Here is a 22075-nt window from a genome sequence, read left to right as displayed (position 1 = left end):
TATGCTGCTCTGCAAAGGGAAACACGTTTCCCTTTGCAGGTACGGTGGGGTACTGAGCATGCCTTGACTAACCCAAACTCTAGAACCAGCAGCTTGCATGAGAGTCAGTGAAACAGCACATTTTTATTAATTTTTACTGTTCCGACACAGAGAATTTTTCCCTTCCTGCTGCTGCCTGTGCCTGAGCCCTGGCTGACACGATGCTTCGGCTCCCAGAGCTGCGCTTGCGTTTACTGGGGGATGAGAGTTTATATAGGGCCGAGAGTTTATGCACAGCTTCCTCCAGCCTTCCTGGGACAGGCAGTACCCAGCGGGTTAAAGCTTCATCACAGCGTGTTTATGTGCTGACAAGGAAACATGATGACAGATAATCCCAAACAACTTCAAAGCAAGATTCGTGAATCCGATATGGAAACTATTCCTAAAGTCTCAGCGCAGAGAGCCCCAGACTAATTACCGCCGTGGACATTAAAGGCAGAGCAGGACCCACTGCCAAAAGCCCAGTGCCTGGCCTGGCCCTGTGCCCACCCCGCCGAACCCCGGGGTCACTCCTCGCACTGCACCGGGCGGCCAAGGGGATTTGGGGTAAAATGATGCTCCTCGAGCGACTCTTGCTTAGGCAGAGGGTAGAGCATCCCACGGTCCCCACCGACCTCCTGCGCTGTCCCCAGCTGTCCCCCGTGGCCCTGGGCGGGTGGGCAGGGTCTTCCCTGCAGCCAGGACAGCCCCATCTCGCCCCTCGGCTATGCCAGCCTGCCTGGCAAGAGGGGGTTAATGCTGAACCGGGATGCAGCCCGTCCACCTGGGAGGCATTTAGGGATTAGGGAGGGAGGAATAGAAGAGCCTGGGGAGGTGGTAGGACCCTGGTGGCAGCCAGCACTGTGGCAGGCAGCCTTGCAGGGACTGGCGGCTTGCTCTGGTGCAGGCGGTGACGTGGTGCGTGGCTTCGTGTTGTGGATGGCTCTGAGCCCGGGGGGTTTTGCTGCAGAGGGGATGCCTCATCAGCCCCGCGTAGCATTACAGAGAGGTGCGGGTCTGTGGGGTCTCTGGGCAGGGCTTGCTCAGAGCCCCTGTGCAGGTGGGGATGCTGTGGGGTCCTGGGCTGGCAGGGTTACCTGATGTGGATCGGCAGCTCTTGGTAACGATAGACCTGCCTGCAGGGTCTGAGCCTGCTGCTGTATACCCACCCAGGGGCTTCCCCAGAGAGTTTGCATCAGTAAATCATATTTTGAAGCTTTTGAGGGCTTTAGTGGCTGTTCAGGTTGCCCTGGCTAGGCTGGGGCATAGCGTATGTGTGGCTTCTTGCAAAACTCTTTTGGAAGCATGGTGGGGGAACGAGGGCTGACGAGGCTGTAGGGGTGCGGTGCCCATCCCAGAGGTGCTGAGGCTCGCAGCTCTCCCAGGGCCGTGGCGGTGAACCTCTCCGGCTGCCCTTGCCCTTTGCTCTGGGCTGGGGACTTGCGCCAGCACGGCTCTGGCTCTGAATCGCACGGATGGGCAACGCTTTGCAACACAAGCCTGGCTCCAGAGGGGCTCTGGCACGGTCTCTTACTGGTGCAAAGCTGAACTGCATCTCTCCGGGTACAGCAGTGCCTCTCCCCTGCTCTGCTCCCTGCGCCCACGTTCCCGGGGGGGGCTGGGGACGGACAGGCAAAACCCCTCAAATGCCCTGTTGGCAGTTCCGGGCCAATCGCTTGCTGCACTGGGTTTGCTTTCTGACCCTCTGCTGCGGTGGGGAAGCTGAGGAAGGCTGAACCGAAGGGGAGAGCAGCCAGGCCCCAGGCAGAGGGGGATGCCCGTGTCCCTGCCGTCGGAGCGCCTGCAGCAGCGATGGCAGCGAGCAGCAACGCTGCTGTGCCTCCTGCTGTGTCCTGTTTATTATCACTTGTTCTGTAACGCCAAGTATGCAAACAGCGTGCCAGGGGAGAGAGAGAAAGAGTTCCCAGCTATAAAAAGCTTTTCTTTTATCCTAGTGCAGCATCAGCCTGGCTCAGCCTTGGCAGAGTCTGAATGTGCTGCATTTAATGATGCTGGGAGGCAAAGCTGGCGCTTGCCTGTTACTGCCCGGCCTCTCCTCTCTTCCCATTGAGCCTCAGCCCCTCCTCGGTGCCTGCCTGCCCTCTCTGGGCCCGGCTTTAGCAAGCTCGTGATGCAATTTTGAATTGAACGTGAGGGATAGAGGATTAAAACTGTGCTTAACGCCTGAGGTGGCAGGTCATGGGAGCTTGGGCAGGGGTCTGATAGCTGGTACCCTTTTCCCCGCCAGCTGCCTGTGCACAGGCTCGTGCACCGGTTGCCCAGGCTGGATTCATCTCTTGGGCAGATGGAAATGATCTGTCCTCCCTTAGGCAGCCTCGTCCCGGTGCATATCCGCACAGGCACACTGGGGTACCTCTGGTTTGGACAAGGTCTGGCTCTCCCGTTTGCAGGTGACAGGGACAGCTCGACCCCGTCTCTGGCTCACTTTGCAGCCCCGAGGCAGGCTGTAGCGCTGAGGCTGCAACCCACACCAGCTCCTCACCCCTCGGGGTGCATCGCCCGTCCCCGAAGCGGGCTGGAGCCGCAGCTCATGTCTGCCGAGCTCCTGCAGCCATCACAAGCTCCCTCCTCTCTGCTAAATGCCAGGCGCTGATTTATCTGCTTTACCTGTCTGGGATCATGTCTCACCCGAGCCCTCGGTGAGGGGGATTAGTAGAACCAGAGCTGTATGTGTGGACCTGAAACACTTAATTAGGATGTGTGCATGCAGCCTGGCTGGGTGGATAAGGCTGTGGGACAGGGATTAAGCAGTGCAGGGACTTTACATCCACTTAAGCAGGAATGCCGGCATGTGAGAACTTTGCTGGAGATCAGGGAGGGTGATTTACAGCTGACACAGGCTCAGGACGCCAGGGCTGGCCAAAGCAGGTTCCCCTGGCCCTGCACGGGGGGCTATGCTGGTGCACCAGCTGGAGAAAGGGGGGCTTGTGTCCGGCTGTCTCTGAATGATCCCAAGTTGTTTCCCTGGGAATCTACAAAAGGGTATTTGAGCTCCTGGCAGGAGAAGCGCTGGCACGGAGGAAGCCCCTGTTGAGTCCCCCCCGGTCTAAGGGACGGCTCCTGCTCGCTGCCGGGGCGGTGCTGGGCAGCAGCGGGTGTGGGGGAGCCCGATGCTGCAAGCTGGAATGCAGCCCCTGGCCTCAGCACCACCTTCAGCGGAATCCAGGACCCTGCAGGCATCGTGCTCTGGTGCTGGGATCTGTTTGCAGGTGGAATTGTCCCGTGATGAGGCATCCTCCTCCAGGAGCTGCTAAACACCTTCTGCCAAGGGCTCCATAGCTGCTACTTGAGCCGTCTCACCCCTCTAATGCCATGACCAGGCAGACCCTGTGCCCCCTCGGATGCATCTGGGACCAGCTCAGGCACCTCTTTCCTCTCTCCAAACACATCCGTGGGCACCAGAAGCTCCATGTGCGAGGAGAGCTACGCTGCTCGTTCCCTGCATCCCAGCTGTCCCCGAGCAGGGATCTTCCCTAATCCATCCTGACTCTCTGTGTATAAAGAAGTATTTTAAAATATCCATTGTTTATTCTGTAGCAACAGCCGAAGGAGCTGCTCTGATCCATGGCGTAAACATATTTTCTCAGAGTTTTCTAAACAGCCACTTGACCCGCTGGCCAGCAATTCCCCGTAGGTCTCTCCAGGGCTGGCTCTGCCTCGCCCTGCCCCTGGCAGCAGCGGCTGCACAGGTAGGGAGCCGGGCCAGGGTTTCTGGCCCAGTGACGGGCAAGGAGAGAGGATGCTTCCCCTGGTGCCTCAGCCCCGGGCTGGAGGCTGCAGCTGGGGTCTCCAGCCCTGCGGGGGCTCGGGTCGAGGCTCTAGAGCAGCGGGGATGCGGTCAGGGCTGCGCGAGACCCAGCATCTCGGTGCTTCAGCTTTTCCAGCTGTAAAACTGGGACAAAGATACTGAGCCACGTTATTTCCCCTGCCTTGATGAAATGCCCGGGACTCTCCCTTCCTCTCCCCAGTCGAGTCGGCTCCCTGGGAAGGGAGGGTGCCGAGCAATCCTGTCTGGGAGTGGGAGGAAAAGTCCCATTTCAGTGCCGGAGAGAAGACATCAGAAGTGGTGTTTTGGATGCCTGCTTCAGCACCTCGAGAAAGCCTGGCTGTTTGTCCCGCCATGGGCAGCGGTGTCTGTCTGTTACTCACTTTGAACATGGTGGGAGCACTCCCCTCCAGGGCACGGTGCTGTGGAGATGGTCTGAACGTGCCGTGGAGGAGCATCTGCGGGAGGATGCACTGTAAAACCCCCAGGGCTGAGTCCTGCAGCCCTCTTGGTGCCCAGGAGCCAGCTCTGCTGGGTGGGCACGCACCGGGTGGCCAGGGCTGCCGGGGAAGCGGAGGCGAGGATGGGAAGCAGAGGCAAGGATGGGAAGCCACCGGCCCCCGGTCACCCAGCAGGGTGGTGGCAGAGCCGAGAACAGAGCTGGGCACCCTGCCCCATGCCCGGCCTCTGCCGGCTCCGTGGAGCCAAGCCCAACGCCCTTGTTATCCATGGACGTTCCCACAGATGCTCTGGCTTTATTTTTCAGACACAAAATCCAGCTGCGGCTCCGTGTGCCAATGCACCCTGCAGTTGCATGTGCAGCCACGATGGAAAGACGACGATTTTTCCTGCACACGTCTCGTTTGTGCCATGCGCCGTTCCAGCGGAGGGACAAATCGCCCTGTAAATAGCAAGTCCAGGGCTCGGTCCAAGCCAGCGATTAATGCCAGAGCTGGGAGCTAAAAGGGGTTGCATCAAGCCCTTGTCTGACTGCTTTGAAAAACCCAAACAGTCTTGTAAAGATCACGCTTGTAAAAATGGGGCTCTGTTTTGCTAGCTCATGAATGGGAAGAAATGCCAACTGGATAATTTTTTACACATATTATTTTTCCTCTTTGTCAACATTCCCCCATTTGGCTGGAACTTCAAAATGCCATATTTGGAGAGTGCCTGTCTTAGAAGTTCCAGTATTTGTATAAATAGCTGATAGTGAAAAAATTACCCACTCTGGAGTCTGCCCAGGGCCTTTAGGAGGAGCAGGGCCGGGGGCAGCGATGGGGCCGAGGCCGCCGGGGCTCTGGGGCAGCCCAGTGCCTTCCAGTCTGAGGTAGACCCTGCTGCCATGTGCGAGTGGAGAAGGAAGCGTGGGGTCTCTGAAACACCAGCAGCCACCCGAAAACCGGAGGGGGAGCAGCAAAGGTCTGCCCGCTCTCCTCCATCAGCTGGGAAGGGGATGTGGGCAATAAATGTGGAAGTGAAATAGTGACTGTGAGACGCCCTGGATGTCGCCTTTTGGGGTGGGGCTGTCATCTTGCCATCCCTCTGCTGATGTTGGGGGGACAGGGGTGTCACTGACCCCACCAGGGACAGCCTGTCCTGCCCAGAGAGAGCCCGAGCACGGTGAGGGGTGTACGGAGAGAGGCCTGTGGTGAGGGGCACGCGGCAAAGTGCTGGGCTGCACGGTGAGGGGTTTAGAGCGAGGGGTGCAGGGTGAGACGCTGAGGTGTGTGGAGAAGGACGGAGCACAGGGTGAGGGGTGCAGGGAGGGAATGAGGGGTGCAGGGCGATGGGTGCACAGAGGGGGTGAGGGGTGCAGGGTGAGCAGTGCACAGAGGGAGTGAGGGGTGCACAGAGAAGGACCAGGGCGCATGGCATGGCGCAGGGTGCGTGGAGAAGAACAAGGACGCACGGCGTGGGGCCGGGGCGCGCGGCGCGAGGCTGGAGCGCACGGTGAGGGGCGCAGGGAGCGGGGCCGGGAGGCGGGGGGGGGGGGAAGGGAGCACGGGCAGCGGCCGGGGGGAGCGGGGCGGGCCGGGGGGGTGCCCGGCCGGGGGGAGGCGGTGCCGCCGCCCGCTCCGCTTTCACTGAGCCCCGGAGCGGGGCAGCCCGGGGCCGCCCCGCGCCTTTAAAGGCTCCTCCTCCGGCAGCGGCCCGGGGAGCGGCGCGGAGGGGAGCCCGGCCCCGCCGCAGCCCCGCCGGTCCGCCCCGAGGGCTGCTCCGGGCTCCGGCGGCAGCGCGGCGCGCACGTCGGGGCTGCGGGACGCGCGGCCCCGGCCCGGCCGGGATGAGTCCCCTGCCCGCGGGCAACGGCAGCGCCGGGGGAGCGGCGGCGCCGGGCGGCGGCAGCGACTGCGGCGGGGCCGGCAGCCTGAGCCGGCAGTGGGCGGTGGGGGCCGCCCTGGGCCTCACCGTGCCGGTCATCGTGGCCGGCAACCTGCTGGTGATCGTGGCCATCGCCAAGACGCCGCGGCTGCAGACCATGACCAACGTCTTCATCACCTCGCTGGCTTGCGCCGACCTCATCATGGGCTTGCTGGTGGTGCCGCCGGGGGCCACCATCCTGCTGAGCGGGCACTGGCCCTACGGGACGACGGTGTGCGAGCTGTGGACCTCGCTGGACGTGCTGTGCGTCACGGCCAGCATCGAGACGCTGTGCGCCATCGCCGTGGACCGCTACCTCGCCATCACGTCGCCGCTGCAGTACGAGGCGCTGGTGACCAAGGGCAGGGCGCGGGCCGTGGTGTGCCTGGTGTGGGCCATCTCTGCCTTCATCTCCTTCCTGCCCATCATGAACCACTGGTGGCGGGACGGGGCGGACGAGCAGGCGGTGCGCTGCTACAACGACCCGCGCTGCTGCGACTTTGTCACCAACGTGACCTACGCCATCATCTCCTCCACCATCTCCTTCTACGTGCCCCTGCTCGTCATGATCTTTGTCTACGTCCGCGTCTTCGCTGTGGCCACGCGGCACGTCCAGCTCATCGGCAAGGACAAGGTGAGGTTCCTGCAGGAGCCCCCCAGCCCCAGCTCCAGGAGCAGCCGGAGGAGACGGCCCTCTCGTCTGCTGGCCATCAAGGAGCACAAGGCGCTCAAGACCCTGGGCATCATCATGGGCACCTTCACGCTCTGTTGGCTGCCCTTCTTTGTGGCCAACATCATCAAGGTCTTCTGCCGGCCGCTGGTGCCGGATCAGGTCTTCCTCTTCCTCAACTGGCTGGGCTACGTCAACTCAGCCTTCAACCCCATCATCTACTGCCGCAGCCCCGACTTCAGGAGCGCCTTCCGCAAGCTGCTGTGCTGCCCGCGCCGCGCCGACCGCCGGCTCCACGCCGTCTCGCAGGACCTGCAGCGCTGCCCCTGTGCCTTCAGCCCCCGGGGGGGCCCCTCGGAGGACAGCAAGGTGGCAGCCCCCGGGCGCCCCAGGGAGGACGGCGAGGCTCGGGGCAGCGGCAGCAGCAGCCGCTGCAGCAGCCGGACGGAGACCAGCCTGTCCCAGGGCAGCGGCCACCAGCAGCGGCCCCTGGGCGAGTCCCAGCCGCAGGGCACCCAGACCACGCTGTGCTCGCAGCTTGACGAGTAGGTACCCGCAGGCGCTCGCGCGGGGGGCTCTGGGGGGCCGTGGTCTGATGGCACAGCGTGGAGCTGGAGGGCAGGCAGTGCCTGGGGGGCATGGGAGAGGTGCTGGGGTGCGGGCCTGGGAACCGCTGCCCTCCACCTTTCGGTTCCCCTAAAACCCCAGCCCCTCCACTGGGCTGCAAAACTGGGGTCCCAGCCCAGTCCCACCTTGTCCCTTCCTGGGGAACACCCCAGCCCGCCAGGACGGGGTCTGCTGTTCCTGGGTAAAGAAAACGCTGGTGGTGAATAGGGAAGCAAGCCAGCTGAACACGAACGCATCCCAAAGCCTGGGATTTCACCCCTTCTCCCCCCGCTCCCACTTTCTGCTGTTAAAGAAGAAAAACGCGGGGAGCCCATGGGGAGAAAAACGGTCGGGGGGCCGCTGTCGCCAGCCTGGTCTCTGCGGGTCGCTTTGCCCTCTGACAGAGTGTAATTCTGGGAAGGGAATTTATTTCATCGCTCTCTGTCCCTCGCTGCCGTCAGCCCTGCGGACGGAGATGGGCTTCCCGGAGCCTGCAGCCCCGTGCCAGGGCAGAGGGCTGGCAGGGACGCCTGTGCCGTGGCTCTGCCCTGCCAGCCCGCGCCCTTGTGCGGATTTACACCTCCTTCCGCAAATTACAGGGTGGGTTTTTTCCCCCGAGTTTTTTATTAGTATGACAAAATTTGAATTATTCTGATTACTGTGGATTTTAACCGGCTTTCTCTGGTCCGAAACCCCTCCTGACGCCCGAAGGCAGGAGCGGTGCCTGCCAGCACGCGCAGGCAGAGCTGCTGTCCGCAGAGATGTGCAGAAAGAGGGGCCAGAAAGTGTTTCCTGAAGTCGTGTGTTTTGAGGAAGGAGTCATCCGTCCTGGGAACACGGGACGGTGAATCGCGGGAAGGGTCTGGGCTCCTCACACACTGTGCTCTCCTGTTTAAGGTTCGCCGGCAGAGAGACGCCAGCGGGTCCTTCCATCTGACTGGGAGCAGCCGAGAGCCGGGAAGAGAGTGAGTGTGCTTCCCCCTCGGCCGGTGCTGCGCTGGGGCCGGGGTGATCATCCCTCGCAGCGTCTCCTCTGCCCGCTTTGGCCGCTGCCTTCCCTGGGGGAGCGCAGCCTTTGGCCAGCCCGCAGGCAGCTGCCCGCTTTCGGGCACGTGAGCCTGGCGTCAGCCCGGCCATCTGCTGACGCCTCCCCGCCTGCCCCGGGATGCTGTAACCCCCGTCGGGGCGGCCGCCTCTGCCGCCTTGGCTTACAGCCTGCTGGAGCTCCAGACCTCATGCGTGGTGCTTTTTGCTCAGCTCCGGTCCTGGGTCCCTCTCCGTGCACGCCGCTCCCCTTTCTCCCGGGGCAGCCGCTTTGGGTCCCTGTCCCTGGCGCTTTGCAGCTGCGAGGGATGAGCCTGGTGGGTGATGCTGCGTCACGTCCCACCCTCTTCTTGCAGGGCTGGGCGTTGCGAAGGGGACGGAGCAGTGGTGCTGGGGGCGACGGCGCTGGAAGGACCCTCCAGTGCAGGCACCGACCCAGAGAGGAGAGGGGCTCTCCCTTGGGAGCGCTGGTGGTCACGGCGGGGCCCGAGGAGCCGGCTCCTCCGTGCTGTTGGTGCTGGAGAGAGCTGGAGCCGGCTGGGAAAAAGCTCCCGAGCCGCTCGCCAAGAGGCAGCGCAGCCTTGGGGACGTGCCTGTGCTCCCCGTGCAGACGGGGGATGAGCTCCCACCCTGGGGGTGCTTCCTGGCACGGCTGGCATCAGGATGTGGTGGCCAGTGGCTCCGCTCTCCCGAAGGACCCTGTTGTCCTGGGCTCGGCTGGGTTTCGGAGAGCCCGTCGGGAAGGGGAGAAGAGCCTCCTGCAGGCGTGAGCCCTCCCCAGGATCTCCACTCCACCCCTGCCCCAGCCGCTGCCTTCCCAGAGCTGGGTGCGATCCCGAGAGCCGCAGCGATACCTTTAGCAAAGGAAAAGCACAGGGGAGCGAGGGGAGCTCCAAGCAGGGGGGACTGGGCAACAAATGTGAATTATGCTCTTGTCAAATCTCCTCCTGTTTCTCCCTCTCTCTCGGGGGCAGATGTCCATGTTTCCGTGCCGTTCAGGGATGGGGGGGTTGCTTAGATGAAGCTGGAGGAGCGGGGTCAGGCGGGGAGAGTGTTGTAGGAGGGTGGTTTTCATCCCGAGGCCCCTGCACGCTGGTCTGGGTGCGTGGGGCAGCGGCGTGAGGGCCGGGAGGTGATTCGCTCTAGCTTTAAAACCAATTTGTGCTGCCGGCACGGCGGGAAGCGGCGACAGGGCCAGTCCGGCTCCTCCGTGCACGCTGCGGTGCGAGCAGAGCTCGGGGCGTGTGTACAGACGGGCGCTCGCGTTCGTGGCTGCGCCCACGCCACGCTGCCACACGGCGACTTTTGGGGATGATGTTGATTGTAAATATGTCACGGCGGCTGTAAAGTTTTTGTCCTGTTTTGTCTCCCCCCACCCTCTGTGTGAAATAAACCTTCGAAACTCTGCGATGCCTTCGAATCTGTGCCGAGCAGAGGGAAGTCTCTTCCACGTGCCCTTCCCGGGGGGCTGCCCCAGGCTCGGGGTGCATCCCCCTCCCGGGGCTGTGGCCGGCAGGGACCGGCTGAGCGGGTGGGCAGGGAAAAGCTGTGCTCTGGGTGTGCCACGGTGCCAGCCCCCAGCCCTGCCGCATGTCCCCGCACCCCGAAAGGGCAGGCAGGGGTGTCCCTCCCCAGGGCCGGGCACGGCACCCGCCAGCCCTGTGCCTCGCAGGGGAGCTTTGTGCCCCCCAGGGGTTTGCCAGCCTGGGAACGCGCCAGCAAGTAAGCACCTCCATCCCCCCCTAAATCAGGAGTATTTTACCAGTGTGAACATTTGCTCGGGAGAGGCAGGGAGCCCTGTGCCGGGATGACGCCCGGAGCACTGCGGCACCCCACGCACCCGCAGCCCCCCGAGCTGCCCCGGCCACCCCGTCCCTCCCCGGGAGCCCACGCAGGGGTGCCCAGTGCCACCTCCTGGTGCTGGGGAAGCCCCAGCTCCCACATGGAGCCTGCAGGGTCCGGCTGCAGCCCCAGGGAGTGGGGTGCCGGCGGTTCCCCCTGCTGGGATCCTCCCTTGGCACGTTCTGTTTTTACTACCCAGCAAGGATGAAATCACTAAATACAGAGAAAAATGCAGCTGTCTGTGACTGTTTCCATTTTAGAGCTTCGGACGTCGGTTTGGTGGCTCTGATGGCTCTTGGGGTTCTGGTCTCTGATCCCTGCAGCTGACCCCCAGCACAAGCAGCTCCTGCGTGTCCCCAAGCCCCCCCACGGCCTCATCCTCCCTGGGGTGCCCTCAGTGACCGGCTGAGGGGACACAGTCCAACACCAGCCCAGGAGCTGCTCGTTAGCCCCCAAGAGCCACTGTGTTAATGAATAACTTCCCAAACCCCAGGCAAGCTGCGGGCAGGGGGTGAAGGGGGGCTGTCCCGGGGAATGGGGGGCTCCAGATCTCTGCGTGTCCCGCTGGCAGGGCTGGCGTCCCTGTCTCCAGTCAAGCTAAAGTTTGCTCAAGCGGAGCCGCTTCTGCCTTCAAGCTTGTTTGCTGTAGGTGCTCCTGGGGCGTGTGCGGTGATGAGGGGGTGGTGGGTGCATTGGTGCCAGCTGGGGGGACCCGCCTGCCCTCCCGAAGCACCTGCGCTGCATTCCCAAGCGGCACCTCCCTGGGGTCCCCCTTTTCTTTATGAGCAGCCGGTGTTGGTGTTCCTCTCTTGGTGCTGCTCTCCCTGGCTAGGTGCGGGCTGCTGGGCTGCGTGTGGGGTGGGACGGGACGTGTCCTGCGGTCCCCTGGGGCTGCTGCGGGGCGGGGGGCAGCTCCCTCCGGCACCCCAGTTCCCGTGCTGGGTTAAGCACCCATGCTGGCAACGTGCTTGATGCTCGTGTGGCATTTAGAGGCCTCCAAGTGCTCTCTCTGTACTCGATGCTTCCCTGAGGCTTTAGCTGCTCTGGTTAGCCAAAATTCCTCTGTGCTGGCAGGGTGCACCGAGCGTTTACCCTCTGTGCTACCTTTGCTTACGGTGCTCCCCTGCTGCAGGGAGGCTGCTTGTCCTCTTGGAGCTCGTTTTGTCTGTAAATGCATTTATCTGGCTTACCCTTTCCCCAGGGGATGCACAAGTGGCTACGTGGTTTTATTCTTCACTTAGCAATGCTATCCTGCCCAGGGGAGGCTGGTCCAGCTGCTGTCCCGGCTTTTGGGACTGGAGAGTTTGCTCTCCGTGCTCTCAGTAGCCGTGCTGCTTCTGCGTGTTTCTGCTGCAGAGCGGCCGAACTCCGCTTTCCCTGGTGTTTGTTCCGCAGGAGCTGGTTCCTGCTGCCAGTGTCGGATCCGCTGTGGAGGATGAGCAGCTCTTCTCCCTTCTCCAGGTTGCTGTCAGAGGAGCGGCCCGTCGCTGCCCTGTGGGGTACGGAGCTGCGCGCCCCGGGCTGGCTTGGTGGGACCCGGTGGCAGGAGTGAGCGGGGGGACGGCGGCCGTGCCCTGCGGGCACCCGGCGTGGGTGTGCACGGGGTGTGTTTCCCCCTTTCTCGTGGTGCGTGCACCCAGGAAAGCCTCCCCTTTGCTTTTGGCTCGCCCGAGGCTTGCACCGGGGAGCAGCACGTGCGTGCGCAGACGATGCTGTGTCCCTGCAGGCTGCCAGCTGAACGCGGGCACGCGGAGCTGCGTGGTGGAGGAGGATGATGACTTCTTGGAGCACCTGGTCCTGCTGAGAACGGTGAGATCCGAGGCTTGCCAAAGAGCCCGTCGGAACAAGCCTGTGCCCCAGCAGCGGGGCTGGCTGACGGCCAGGCTCCCTGCCACGGGGTCTCTGCTTGGCTCTGCAGATCTGCCTGGGGGCCGAGGCCGGGGACGAGCTGCACGTGGTGGCCGTCGATTCAAAAAACACCTACGGAGACCACAAGCCAGTGCCCATCGCGGCGCTGCGGACCTCGGTGCTCCCCATGGTAAGGGCAGCCGAACGCCTGGCGTGCAGCCCCTAGCCATGGGGTGATAATTTCACCCTGGGAGCCCCGTCTCCACCGAGCCACGGTCGAGGGTCTGGGCGGTGCTGGGGGCTCCTTCCCGCTCTGGCCGTGTCCATCCGACTGCCTGCAAACCCCTCCCCGGCGCAGAGGAGTTGCTCACCCTGTGACAGTGCCACAGGGATTAACGTGGGCTGTTGCCCACCCGGGCTGGGCTCGGCGGGGCTCTGAGCTCTGACTCCTTGCAGATCAGCCTCAGAGGTCTGGAGCTGGTCCCTCCTGTCACCTTCGTGCTCAAGTGTGGAGCTGGACCGGTCTATCTCAGCGGGCAGCATGTCACCCGTGAGTGGCCAGGGCGAGCGCGTGGGCTGGGGGCTGCGCTGGGGATGCTCCGGCTCCCACGGTGGCTTTAGTGGCAGCTGGTGTCCTCAACAGGGCTGCTTCGCCCGGGGGATGGATGGCTCGCTGGTCTGCGGGGGCATTAGTGCTTGTTTGCATCCGTGGGCTCGACACAGCGGCCTGTGCTGGCTCTCCGCTCTGCCTTCGCTGCCGCGGGGCGGGACGGTGCCCGTGTTCCGCTCCCGGGGTGGGGTGGGGTGGGGTGGGTGGCTGTGTTTGCAGCCGGGGGGTTTCCCCTCCCCTCAGCGGGTCAGGGCCACCCCCTCCCGCCGCAGCCCTGCATCTCCTCTTTGCAGTGGAAGATGATGCAAAGTACGAAGCCCACGAGGAAGAGCTCTTGGAGGAAGACGTAGGTGATGAGGATGATGCTAGAGCATCACAGGATAGCTGCAGCTCGGAGAAGACTTCACGGCTCTGGGAGTGAAGCTGGCGTGATGGCGATGGTGGGGACGCCCTGTGCCGGGATGATCCCCGAATGGGACAGATCCTTGTAGGAAGACAAACTGTCCGGGCTTTGGATATCGTCCCTTGTCTCCTCTCCCTGCCCTCTCCTTTCCTATCGTGCTCCCAGAAATGCTCTTTTTTTCCTCTTTTATTGCAATAACAATGGGAAAGTGCAAATCCCCTGGAGTTAGTCTGGACTGTGCTCTGGTGCTCCCGCACCAGCCTGCTCTCGCCTGCCGTCCCGTCCCTGCTGCCTCCAGCAGCTCCCTGCCTCCTCTCGGGCAAACTTATTCCATGTGTGCGATTACTGATGTGCTGCGGGTTGTGCTGGGGTCCGGGGGGCTGGGGATCCCAGCGAGCAGTCCCTGCCTGCTGCCCCTACCCGCTGCCAGGACAGGGCTCGGGCTCTCCCAGCCCCAGCGTGTCTGGAGGACGAAGGCTGCACCGTGCTCTGGCTCGGGGCTTGTGTGTCTGCATAAGCTCAGCCACCCCGTCACGGGAAGACGCGATGCTCTGAGGCCGAGGAGCTCGTGCTCTCCCTGCGCAGCCCTGGCACCAGTTACCCTGCGTGCTCCCTTCTGATGGTCCTTTTGTTCCGGTAGGAATTGCTCTGACCATCACCCGTTTGGATCAACGGGACAAAGTTGTGTTGCCGTCTTCATAGCAGCCCAGGAAACGCAGCCAAAAGCTGCCCAGAACAAGCAGCTGCTGAAACAATATAATTAAAACTCCTAATGGAGAAAATTGCCCAAATCCATCATATGCATGATATTGGCTGGCAGCGAGGTTGACTTGAAAGAGGAGCCCTGAATCTGCAGGCGGGGTGGGCTGGGAAAGGAGCACATGGGTCTTTTTTTTTTATTTTTTATTTTTTTTTTTACTTTCCCCACTTATCTCTGTGGCTTTTTCTATTACGAGCTGATCAGCGCGCAGAGGGAAGATTGCTGTCGTCACGCTGTAATGGCTTGGGAGAGGCCGGAGACGGTCCTGGGTGAAACCAGCTGCCAGCCCTGATGGGCTGCAGCCTGGAAACACGTCAGCCCCAGCGTGGGCTGTGCCTGGCCCTGGGCTCGGGGACACAAGGGGACAGGATTGCAGCCTTCACCCCAGGTTTCTCGGGCATCGCCTCCCGCAAGGCAAGTGTGCGCCCTGAGCCCCTTCCCCGCGCGTGGGTTTGAGATGTGCCCTGGGATGGGGAGCAGAAAGCCGCCGCTGTGCTCGGCCCCGAGCTCTGGAGGTGAGAGAGGGGAGAGAGGAGGGGAAGAGCAAAACTATAACGAGCAATTAACTCATCCGGCTTTTCTTTGCCCTTGCTTTGCTCTAGCACACAAGACTCTGTGTGCTACTTCTGGAGAGAGGATCAGAGCCACAACCATTGCATTTCTCATGGAAACAGGTGATTCTGGCTTCTTTTCCCCACCGGGACCAGCCTGGGGACCGGGCTCTGGTTGGAGCTGGTCAGCGTGACAGTGCTTTGCCTGGGAGGTGAGGGATCTCCCTTGCACCCTGCTGCCAGGGCTGCTGGGGTTGACGGTGCCTTGTGGGGGCCGGGGTGTCCTGCGTGGGTCTGGGGCCAATGCGGCCCCCCCGCTGCCCGTCCCAGAGGTGTTCTGAAGGTGCTGGGTGCAGGCGGGGGTGCCGGCCCAGGAGGAGCAGGAATAAAGGCTGATGCATTCCTCGCTCCTAATTCCTCAGGCGGGAATGAAACGTGCTGTTAATTGGAAAGCTTGCTGAACGCCGGCCACTCGGCGTGAGCCAGCAGCTGCATTAAGGCATCTCGCTGAGTGCAGATTGAGCCCTATAAAGAAATTCGGGAAGACAAGAAACACAAGGCGGATTAAGGTCAGTGCCAGTGAATTTGCACAGCGGCCTCTTCAACTCCCAGCGCGTGTCAGGGCAGCGCCCGGCACCAAAGTGCACAAGCAGCTTGCCGAGGTGCCAGCCGACGTGCCGGTGCCTTCCCGAGAGCGGTGGGAGCCCGACGGCGAGGCCACCCCCGCCATCCCCTCCCCGGGCGCTCGCCGCCGGGTGCTCGGGGACGGAGCTGTCACCCTGCGCGAGCCCCAGGCCCCTTTGCTGGAGCCTGGTCCGCAGGACAGCGTGCGCAGCCCCGGCCGCAAGTGCGGCGTGGGACCCCGGAGAGCCACGGCCCGTGGCTGGAGCCGGCGTAGCCCCGGCAGCGGGCAGGGTGGGTGCCTGGGAAGATGCTCTGTCCCCCTTCCCGCGGCCCCCGGCAGCGGCACGCTCTCCCTGTCCTGCATCCCGCACAGCAGCATCTCCCGGAGGGCTTTGGCATCACCATGGCAACTGCCAGGTAATTAATGGCCGAGTCTCCATGTCATGGAGACAAAACGGGCACAAACGGAGAGCGCTGGGCGCGGGGCAGGGAGAGCCCTGGTGCAGAACGCGGCCCCTGGGCACGCTGCGTGCAGCCGGTGCTGCGTCCGCCCCGCCGGCACCGAAACGGGTTCCGTTCCCTCGGTGGCAAGCTCATCCCCTCGTCACCCCGCCGCGAGGGTGGCACGCGGCAGCCGGCGTCCCCCGGGCACTGCACGTACTGGGCGCGAAGAGGCAGCCCCGAGCTCCTCGTGGGGTTTGTGCGCGGGATGGGTGCCAGCCTGCGCCGCAAAAGCGGGGTTGTCGGTTGAGTGCCTGGGGGCTTAAAGACTTTCTTTGGGGAGTAACTGCGAAGAGTTTTGGCAGAGAAGGGGGATGCGAGAGTGACGTTTTAATGCAGAAGATGCGTCCGTTAGGCTAAAAGCTGCTTCAGAGATTTCTTCCAGGCTAACTCGTTCCCTGGGAGTTTGTGGGCTCTGCACAGGGCGATGGGCACGGCTCTGGGCTCAGCAATAAGACAGCCCCGAGCGCTGGCCGCCCAGCGTTTTGGGAGCCGTTTTGGGATGGCTTTGCTGGGTACCTGGTGCTGTGCAGCTCCAGCTGTGTGCAGGTCCTCCAGATGTTCGTGCTCGCACCCTAAAGCCCCGGGGAGCCGGGGCTCACCCCAGGCTCTGCCTGTGCAGAAATGTTTGTGCCTTCCCCTGCTCACGGGTGGTCCCACACCTCCACCGGGCACGAGTCGCAGCCTCTCCTGCCTTTTTGCACGAGCACCCGGTTAATAAATGCAGGAACGCCCATTTCTTTGTGCGTAAGCGGCCAATTATTTGATGCGTGAGCACCCCATCAGTTCACCCATGAGGACCCAACTAATTGCATGAGGGGTTAAATATGCAAACCTGAGCACCCAGTGAGTGCACGTGTGAGCACCCCATTAATGTCCTTGGGTGCCCGGTCGGTGTGGGTGCGTGCCCAGCTAGCTCTGGTATGAACCCCAGTTATCTCGGGAGTCCAGTGCTGGGCAGAAAGGGCAGGAGGGCGCCTGAGCCTGGGGACAGGGGAGGCATTTCCCTAAATACCTTTTAATTATTTACATTTTCTGCTGTCTCGATACCCATGCCAAGGATGAGAAGCTTGTGTTCATTGCAATAAATTAAAATAAGTCAAACTTCCCCAGGTTGAGATTGTTTTGCCCCATTCGCCGCCCTCATCCGAAGGGCCGGGAGAGCCGGATCCAGCCCCGCTCTGGGAGCAGGGACGGCCGCAGCAGGCAGATAAGGGTGCACGGCCGAGCCGCCTGCCTGGGCAGAGCTGGACCGAAAGAGCCCCGGCGGGTGGTGAGAGGGGCACCGGGGGGGTCTGCTCCCTTCTGCATCCCCAGGGCAGCCCCCAGCAGGAGCCTGCCCAGCCCACGGGAAGGTGGCTGCCTTTAAACGCTGCTGGGCGGCACAACCGAATCCTTTGCTGCAGGTGCTTCATTTGGAAAAGTGCCCCTTGGTTTGGGGACGCGTGCGGGGCTGAGGATGTATCTCGGGAGGAGGCTTCTGCACGCGGTAATTTATTTACAGGGGGATTTTTATCTGCTGATGCTCAGCTGGCAAAATCCCTCCCCCAGCAGAACAAAGAGAAGCTGTGGGGGGAGGCGTTTGCACGGCTTTGGGTTCAGCAGCAAATGTTTGATACGAGGGGCTTTATTCGGAAATGCCTCTTCTGTCTCCGAGCGCGTCCTTTGGGGTGGGGTGCCTTGCAAACGCGTGGGGTGAAGCAGGCAGGGTGCGTGGAAGTTGATCTAAAAATCCAGTTAATGTGAATTTGGACTGTGGAGCTTTTGGGGGGCTGCTGAGACGCGTTACAAAACTGTGGCTGGGTGCAGCTCTCCCTTGGGATCCCCTGGAGACTTCCAAAATCTGCTGGGTGGGTTTTGGTCTTACTGGATCAGGTACGTCAGGGCTTAAGGGTGAAATAACAGCTGGTACAGAGAGAAATAACGAGGGTGGCAAGTCCTGTGCTGGGAAAGAGTGGGAGATGACATATGGAAATAGCCCAGGAAATTAAAGTTGGACCGCAGCGGGTGGTGGGACGATTCGGGGGGCAGGAGGGAGGCAGGGGATGCGGGAGCAGCCCGGGAGAGAGGGCTGCACCGGGCAGGGGGTCCCGGGGGTCTGGCGGCGAGCACCGTGTGCCAGGGACGGGGAAGGCGCTGCCTGCGCTCCCCCGAGGCCGGCTGCCGGCGAGGGGCTCCTGGCAGGACCCAGCTGCCCGTGGGAGGCAGCCCGGGCAGGCAGGGACCTGTCTGCCAGGACTGATCTAATTTTTGCCTCTGAATTTCCTCCTTGGCCCCTGTCCCATTCCCTTTGCAGCCGATTACGTGAAAACGTTGCTTTTGGCGGGACGGTGCCGGGGTCTGTGAAAATACCTGGGCTCAGGGGGCTCAGCCCCCTGAATTGGAGCAGCAACAAAACCCAGGCTGGCTGCTGCCAGACTTAGAGTTTGAGGAGAGCCTGGTTAACCTCGTTAGGGGGATGGATGAGCGGGGTGCAGGCACACGAGGCTTTGAGACGGTGCAAAAGTAGCAGAGCATCTTTATTCGTTTATCCATTAATGTCCCGTGTTATTTCCAGAAACGTTAGGAGCTATTTTCTGGCTCAGCTGCCGCTTCCCTTTTCCTTCTGCCAGCACCTGCCCCTCCGCGCCGGCTGGGCTGGGGCAGAGGCAGGATCGCTGCAAACGCTTCGTTTAAAGGGGTGTTGATGAGGCCAGATTTCGGTAAGTGCTTCCCCTGAGCCCGTGGTCACCCCCGCTCCTTTTCTCCTTCTCCTCTTCCCCACCGAGCCGTAACTGCTGCTGAGCCTGGGGCTGTCTCTCCCTCACGATGTAGGGCTGCTCACCGGCATCACCCCTTTTTGGAGCCTGATTTTTTCCCTTTCCCTCCCCAGGAGGCTGCAGGACGAAGCCGCCGTCCCACGGAGCCTCGCCGGGTGCAGGGCAGAGCTGCAGGGGAGGACGGCCACAGCAAAGCTGTGACAAGGAGCAGCATGTGCCCCACGGACACCTGAAACCTGCGACTGACGGATTTTGGGGTGCTGAAGCTGGCTGAAACGAGGGGTTTCTTGTGTCTCAGCCACAACCATGGAGCCCGACGGGGACAGGGACGTGACCAATGCCACCATCTACGAGCTCGTCCTGCAGAACCGCTCCAATGCCAGCGCGCAGTTCACTGGGGTGCAGCTCGTCCAGTCCTTCAAACCCCTCATCATCCCCTGCTACGCCCTGGTCGTCCTCGTCGGCATCTTTGGCAACTACCTGCTCCTCTACGTCATCTGCAAGACCAAGAAGATGCACAACGTCACCAACTTCTTCATCGGGAACCTGGCGTTCTCCGACATGCTGATGTGCGCCACGTGCGTGCCCTTCACCCTGGCCTACGCCTTCAACCCCCAGGGCTGGGTTTTTGGGAAGTTCTTGTGCTACTTTGTCTTCCTGATGCAGCCCATGACGGTCTACGTCTCCGTCTTCACTCTCACGGCCATCGCGGTTGACAGGTAAGCGCTGATGGGGCGGATGGCGCGAGGGTCCAGGTCGCTCCCCCCGGACCCCCTGAGGCTGCTGCTCGCTCGGCTCAGGGTGTTACGTGCTGAACACTCAAAATTGGAAAAGGGAAAATCCAGGGGATCTTTCCCGTCTCTCTGCAGCCTTTTCTTTAGCATCAGGACTTGGCCGCGGGTGGAGGAAGCGTAGCGGGGGCGTAGGCTGGCTGCTATTTTGCATCGGGAAGTGATGTTGTGCAGTTTCATGCTTGCCTGTATGAAGCCACCTCTACCGAAATCCAAACCGTCCGTGGCCAGGTCTGTGCTCCCGGCAGGCGCGGCTCTCACGCAAAGGCTGTCGGAGTTTGCACCCGGTTCTTCATACTTTGCTGGATAAATTTGCACCCGAATCACGCTGTGTTCTGGCCCCTGAGTGGAGAGCACTTGTGCCTCCCTGCGTGCGCCTGGGCAGGGGCTGACTGGGGTTGGTTTATAAAAATGGTGTTTCCATAGAGATCTCCTCTCATAAAAGATGCTCCAAACCCCGCGGGGATGGGTGTGATGCCGGCAGCGCCTACGGCAGCGCCGAGAGTGCCTCTCGTGCCTCCCGTGCTGGTTTGCCTCTGCCCCGGGGGGAGAGCGGGGCAGGACCATGATGGGAAGGGCAAAAAAAAAAAAGGGGGAAGATTTGAGTGGAATAGCTGAGAGAGCCTGGGCTGCTGGCAGAGCCCTGCTCCCCTTGCCGGGGGCTTGAGATGTCCCCAGGAGTGCTGGCGTTGTTCCTTTGCTCCCCAACAAAGCCCTTTTTATGGGGGTGAAGACGATTTGCTTACGCTTCTCCTGCTAAAGAGGCAGCGACCAAGTTACGCTGTCCTCAGCCTGTCCATAAAACGTCATTGGGATTTATCCCAAATGGATGATTTCAGCTCAAATCCTCCAGCTCCGATGAGGGGAGCACGCGCCCGCGCTGGGGCTCTGCTGGTCTTGGACTTGAGCACGAGCCCTCGAGCAAAGCTCGCGCCGAAGAGCTGTCGGTGCTTTCCTCTGCACGGGCAGCGGGGCTGCGCGTTGCACTACGAAACATCGCAATATGAAACGCCGCGATAGGAATCGTTGCGATAGCAAACGCTGCGATACCAAGCAGCAGCCAGCACGGGCTGTCGCAGGGGGCAGAGCATTGAGTACGTGAAGGAGCTGCATAAAATCAAACGACGGTCACTGAAGATACCTTGCCGGGAGCTCACTTAGGGCAAGCCCTCGATCGTAAGATGAGGCAGTGCGGAGAGGAGCGGAAGATGCTCGGGGGAGAGGAAGAATCGCTGGCTTTTATTGTTATTCACTCAGTGCTGCCTGGGTCCTCAAGGCAGGTTCAGACGGGCTGCAGGAGGGATGCTCCGTGCCCGGCCCCACCGGATACCCCGCTTCCCGAAACAGCAGAAGCGACCTGGTGGCCCCGTGGCAGGGCAAGGGGACGTGGTTGTCCCCCCTGTCCCCAGCCAGCCCTTTCCCAGCAGCTGCTCCGCAGCCGTTGGGGCTCTGCCTCCCGCGGCCCCTCGTGCCGGCCCTTCTGCCTTCCTTAAGCGTCCGGAAGTGTGGCCAGGGTGGCCGTGGGTTTCCCGGGCTGCCGGGGGGCTTGGGGAGTGCTCTGGGGCTTGGGCTGTCCCGTTTCTCTCCCCGCAGGTACTATGCCACCGTGCACCCCCTGAAGAAGCGCATCTCGGTCACCAGCTGCATCTCCGTGGTGGGGGGCATCTGGCTGCTCTCCTGCGGGCTGGTGGCCCCCGCCATCGCCCACACGTACCACGTGGAGTTTCGGCAGGAGGGCTTCGCCATCTGCGAGGAGTTCTGGATGGAGAAGGAGACGCAGCGCCTGGCCTATGCCTATGGCACCCTGATTGTCACCTACATCCTGCCCCTCTCCGCCGTCTCCCTCTCCTACATCTGCATCTCGGTGAAGCTGAGGAACCGCGTGGTGCCCGGCCACCCCACGCAGAGCCAAGCTGAGTTCAACCGCCTGAGGAAGAGGAAGATCTTCCGCCTCATTGTGCTGGTGGTGGCGGCCTTCGGTGTCTGCTGGCTCCCCATCCACGTCTTCAACATCATCCGGGACATCGACATCAACCTCATCAACAAGCACTACTTCCTCCTTATCCAGCTGCTCTGCCACTGGTTCGCCATGAGCTCCTCCTGCTGCAACCCCTTCCTTTACGCCTGGCTGCACCACCGCTTCCGCGGGGAGCTCCGCAAAATGTTCGCCTGCAAGAGGAAGATCATCCCCGCCAAGAGCTGTGGGGCTGCCGGCGGCGTGCTCTGAGGCAGGGGTCCCGCTCCCCGGACCCTCCCCGGCCGTGCACTTCATCCCGTGCGTGGCAGAGCTTCCCCCGCTGCCGGGGGGTCGGGGACGCCCGTCCTGCCTGTGGGACCAGGGGCGAAGGGGGTCCTCCTGCCTGCCCAGGGGCTTGCAGCGCTCGCCGCGGCACCCTTCCCTACGCCCGCCCTGCGTCGGGGCGCTCGGCTCCGCTCCCGGCGTGCCCTGATCTCCCTTTGCCTCCAGGACAGCAGCCGGCACGAGCAAAAATGCGTTTGCTGCCGTTTTTCCCTGCAAAGTCGCCCCGGCCGCGCACCCGCAGCCCTGCCAGCCCCAGCAAAACCCATCCCTCCTGCAAGGGTCCCGAAGGCAAACCCGCACCTCCCGGCTGCGGGCAGCCCTCCGGGGCAGCGTGCGTGGCCCGAGGGCCGTCCCCAGGGCTGGCCCCGGGGCTGGCTGCTCCCCGGCACCTGCTGCTCGGCGGGTCACCCCAAGATGCCGCGGTCCGACGGGTCCTCATGCCGAGGCTGCCAGGCTTCGGAGGAGGCGAGGGGGGGACCAGAGCATCGCTGGGTGCAGGGCGGGTGCTCCCGGGGAGCAGGGCATGGGACGGGACGGGATGGGACGGGGGAGCAAAGCTCCCTGAGGCCACAGGGCCCAGCCCCGCGGGAGGGCGGCA

General features: G+C 62.4%; 3 protein-coding genes across 3 annotated transcripts; all 3 read left to right on the top strand.

The window, feature by feature from the left end:
* The first annotated feature begins 5963 nt into the window (after positions 1-5963).
* ADRB3 (adrenoceptor beta 3) lies at positions 5964-8969 on the top strand. The gene is made up of 3 exons (XM_075523507.1): positions 5964-7381; positions 8340-8407; positions 8843-8969. The coding sequence occupies exons 1-2, from the start codon at positions 6090-6092 to the stop codon at positions 8377-8379; spliced, it is 1332 nt and encodes a 443-aa protein (XP_075379622.1). The 5' UTR covers positions 5964-6089; the 3' UTR covers positions 8380-8407; positions 8843-8969.
* A 2794-nt stretch (positions 8970-11763) lies between these two features.
* On the top strand, positions 11764-13207 carry LOC142420084 (nucleoplasmin-like). The gene is made up of 5 exons (XM_075523582.1): positions 11764-11827; positions 12055-12137; positions 12247-12366; positions 12633-12726; positions 13080-13207. The coding sequence occupies exons 1-5, from the start codon at positions 11764-11766 to the stop codon at positions 13205-13207; spliced, it is 489 nt and encodes a 162-aa protein (XP_075379697.1).
* Positions 13208-18672: 5465 nt separating this feature from the next.
* On the top strand, positions 18673-21402 carry LOC142420068 (prolactin-releasing peptide receptor-like). Its single transcript, XM_075523563.1, has 2 exons — positions 18673-19103; positions 20769-21402. The coding sequence occupies exons 1-2, from the start codon at positions 18691-18693 to the stop codon at positions 21400-21402; spliced, it is 1047 nt and encodes a 348-aa protein (XP_075379678.1). The 5' UTR covers positions 18673-18690.
* The last annotated feature ends 673 nt before the right edge of the window (positions 21403-22075 follow it).

Source organism: Mycteria americana, chromosome 23, assembly GCF_035582795.1.
Source record: "Mycteria americana isolate JAX WOST 10 ecotype Jacksonville Zoo and Gardens chromosome 23, USCA_MyAme_1.0, whole genome shotgun sequence".
NCBI classification, from domain to species: Eukaryota; Metazoa; Chordata; class Aves; order Ciconiiformes; family Ciconiidae; genus Mycteria; species Mycteria americana.
Note: the sequence above shows the minus strand (reverse complement) of the source record. Positions and strands in the feature narration are given on the sequence as shown.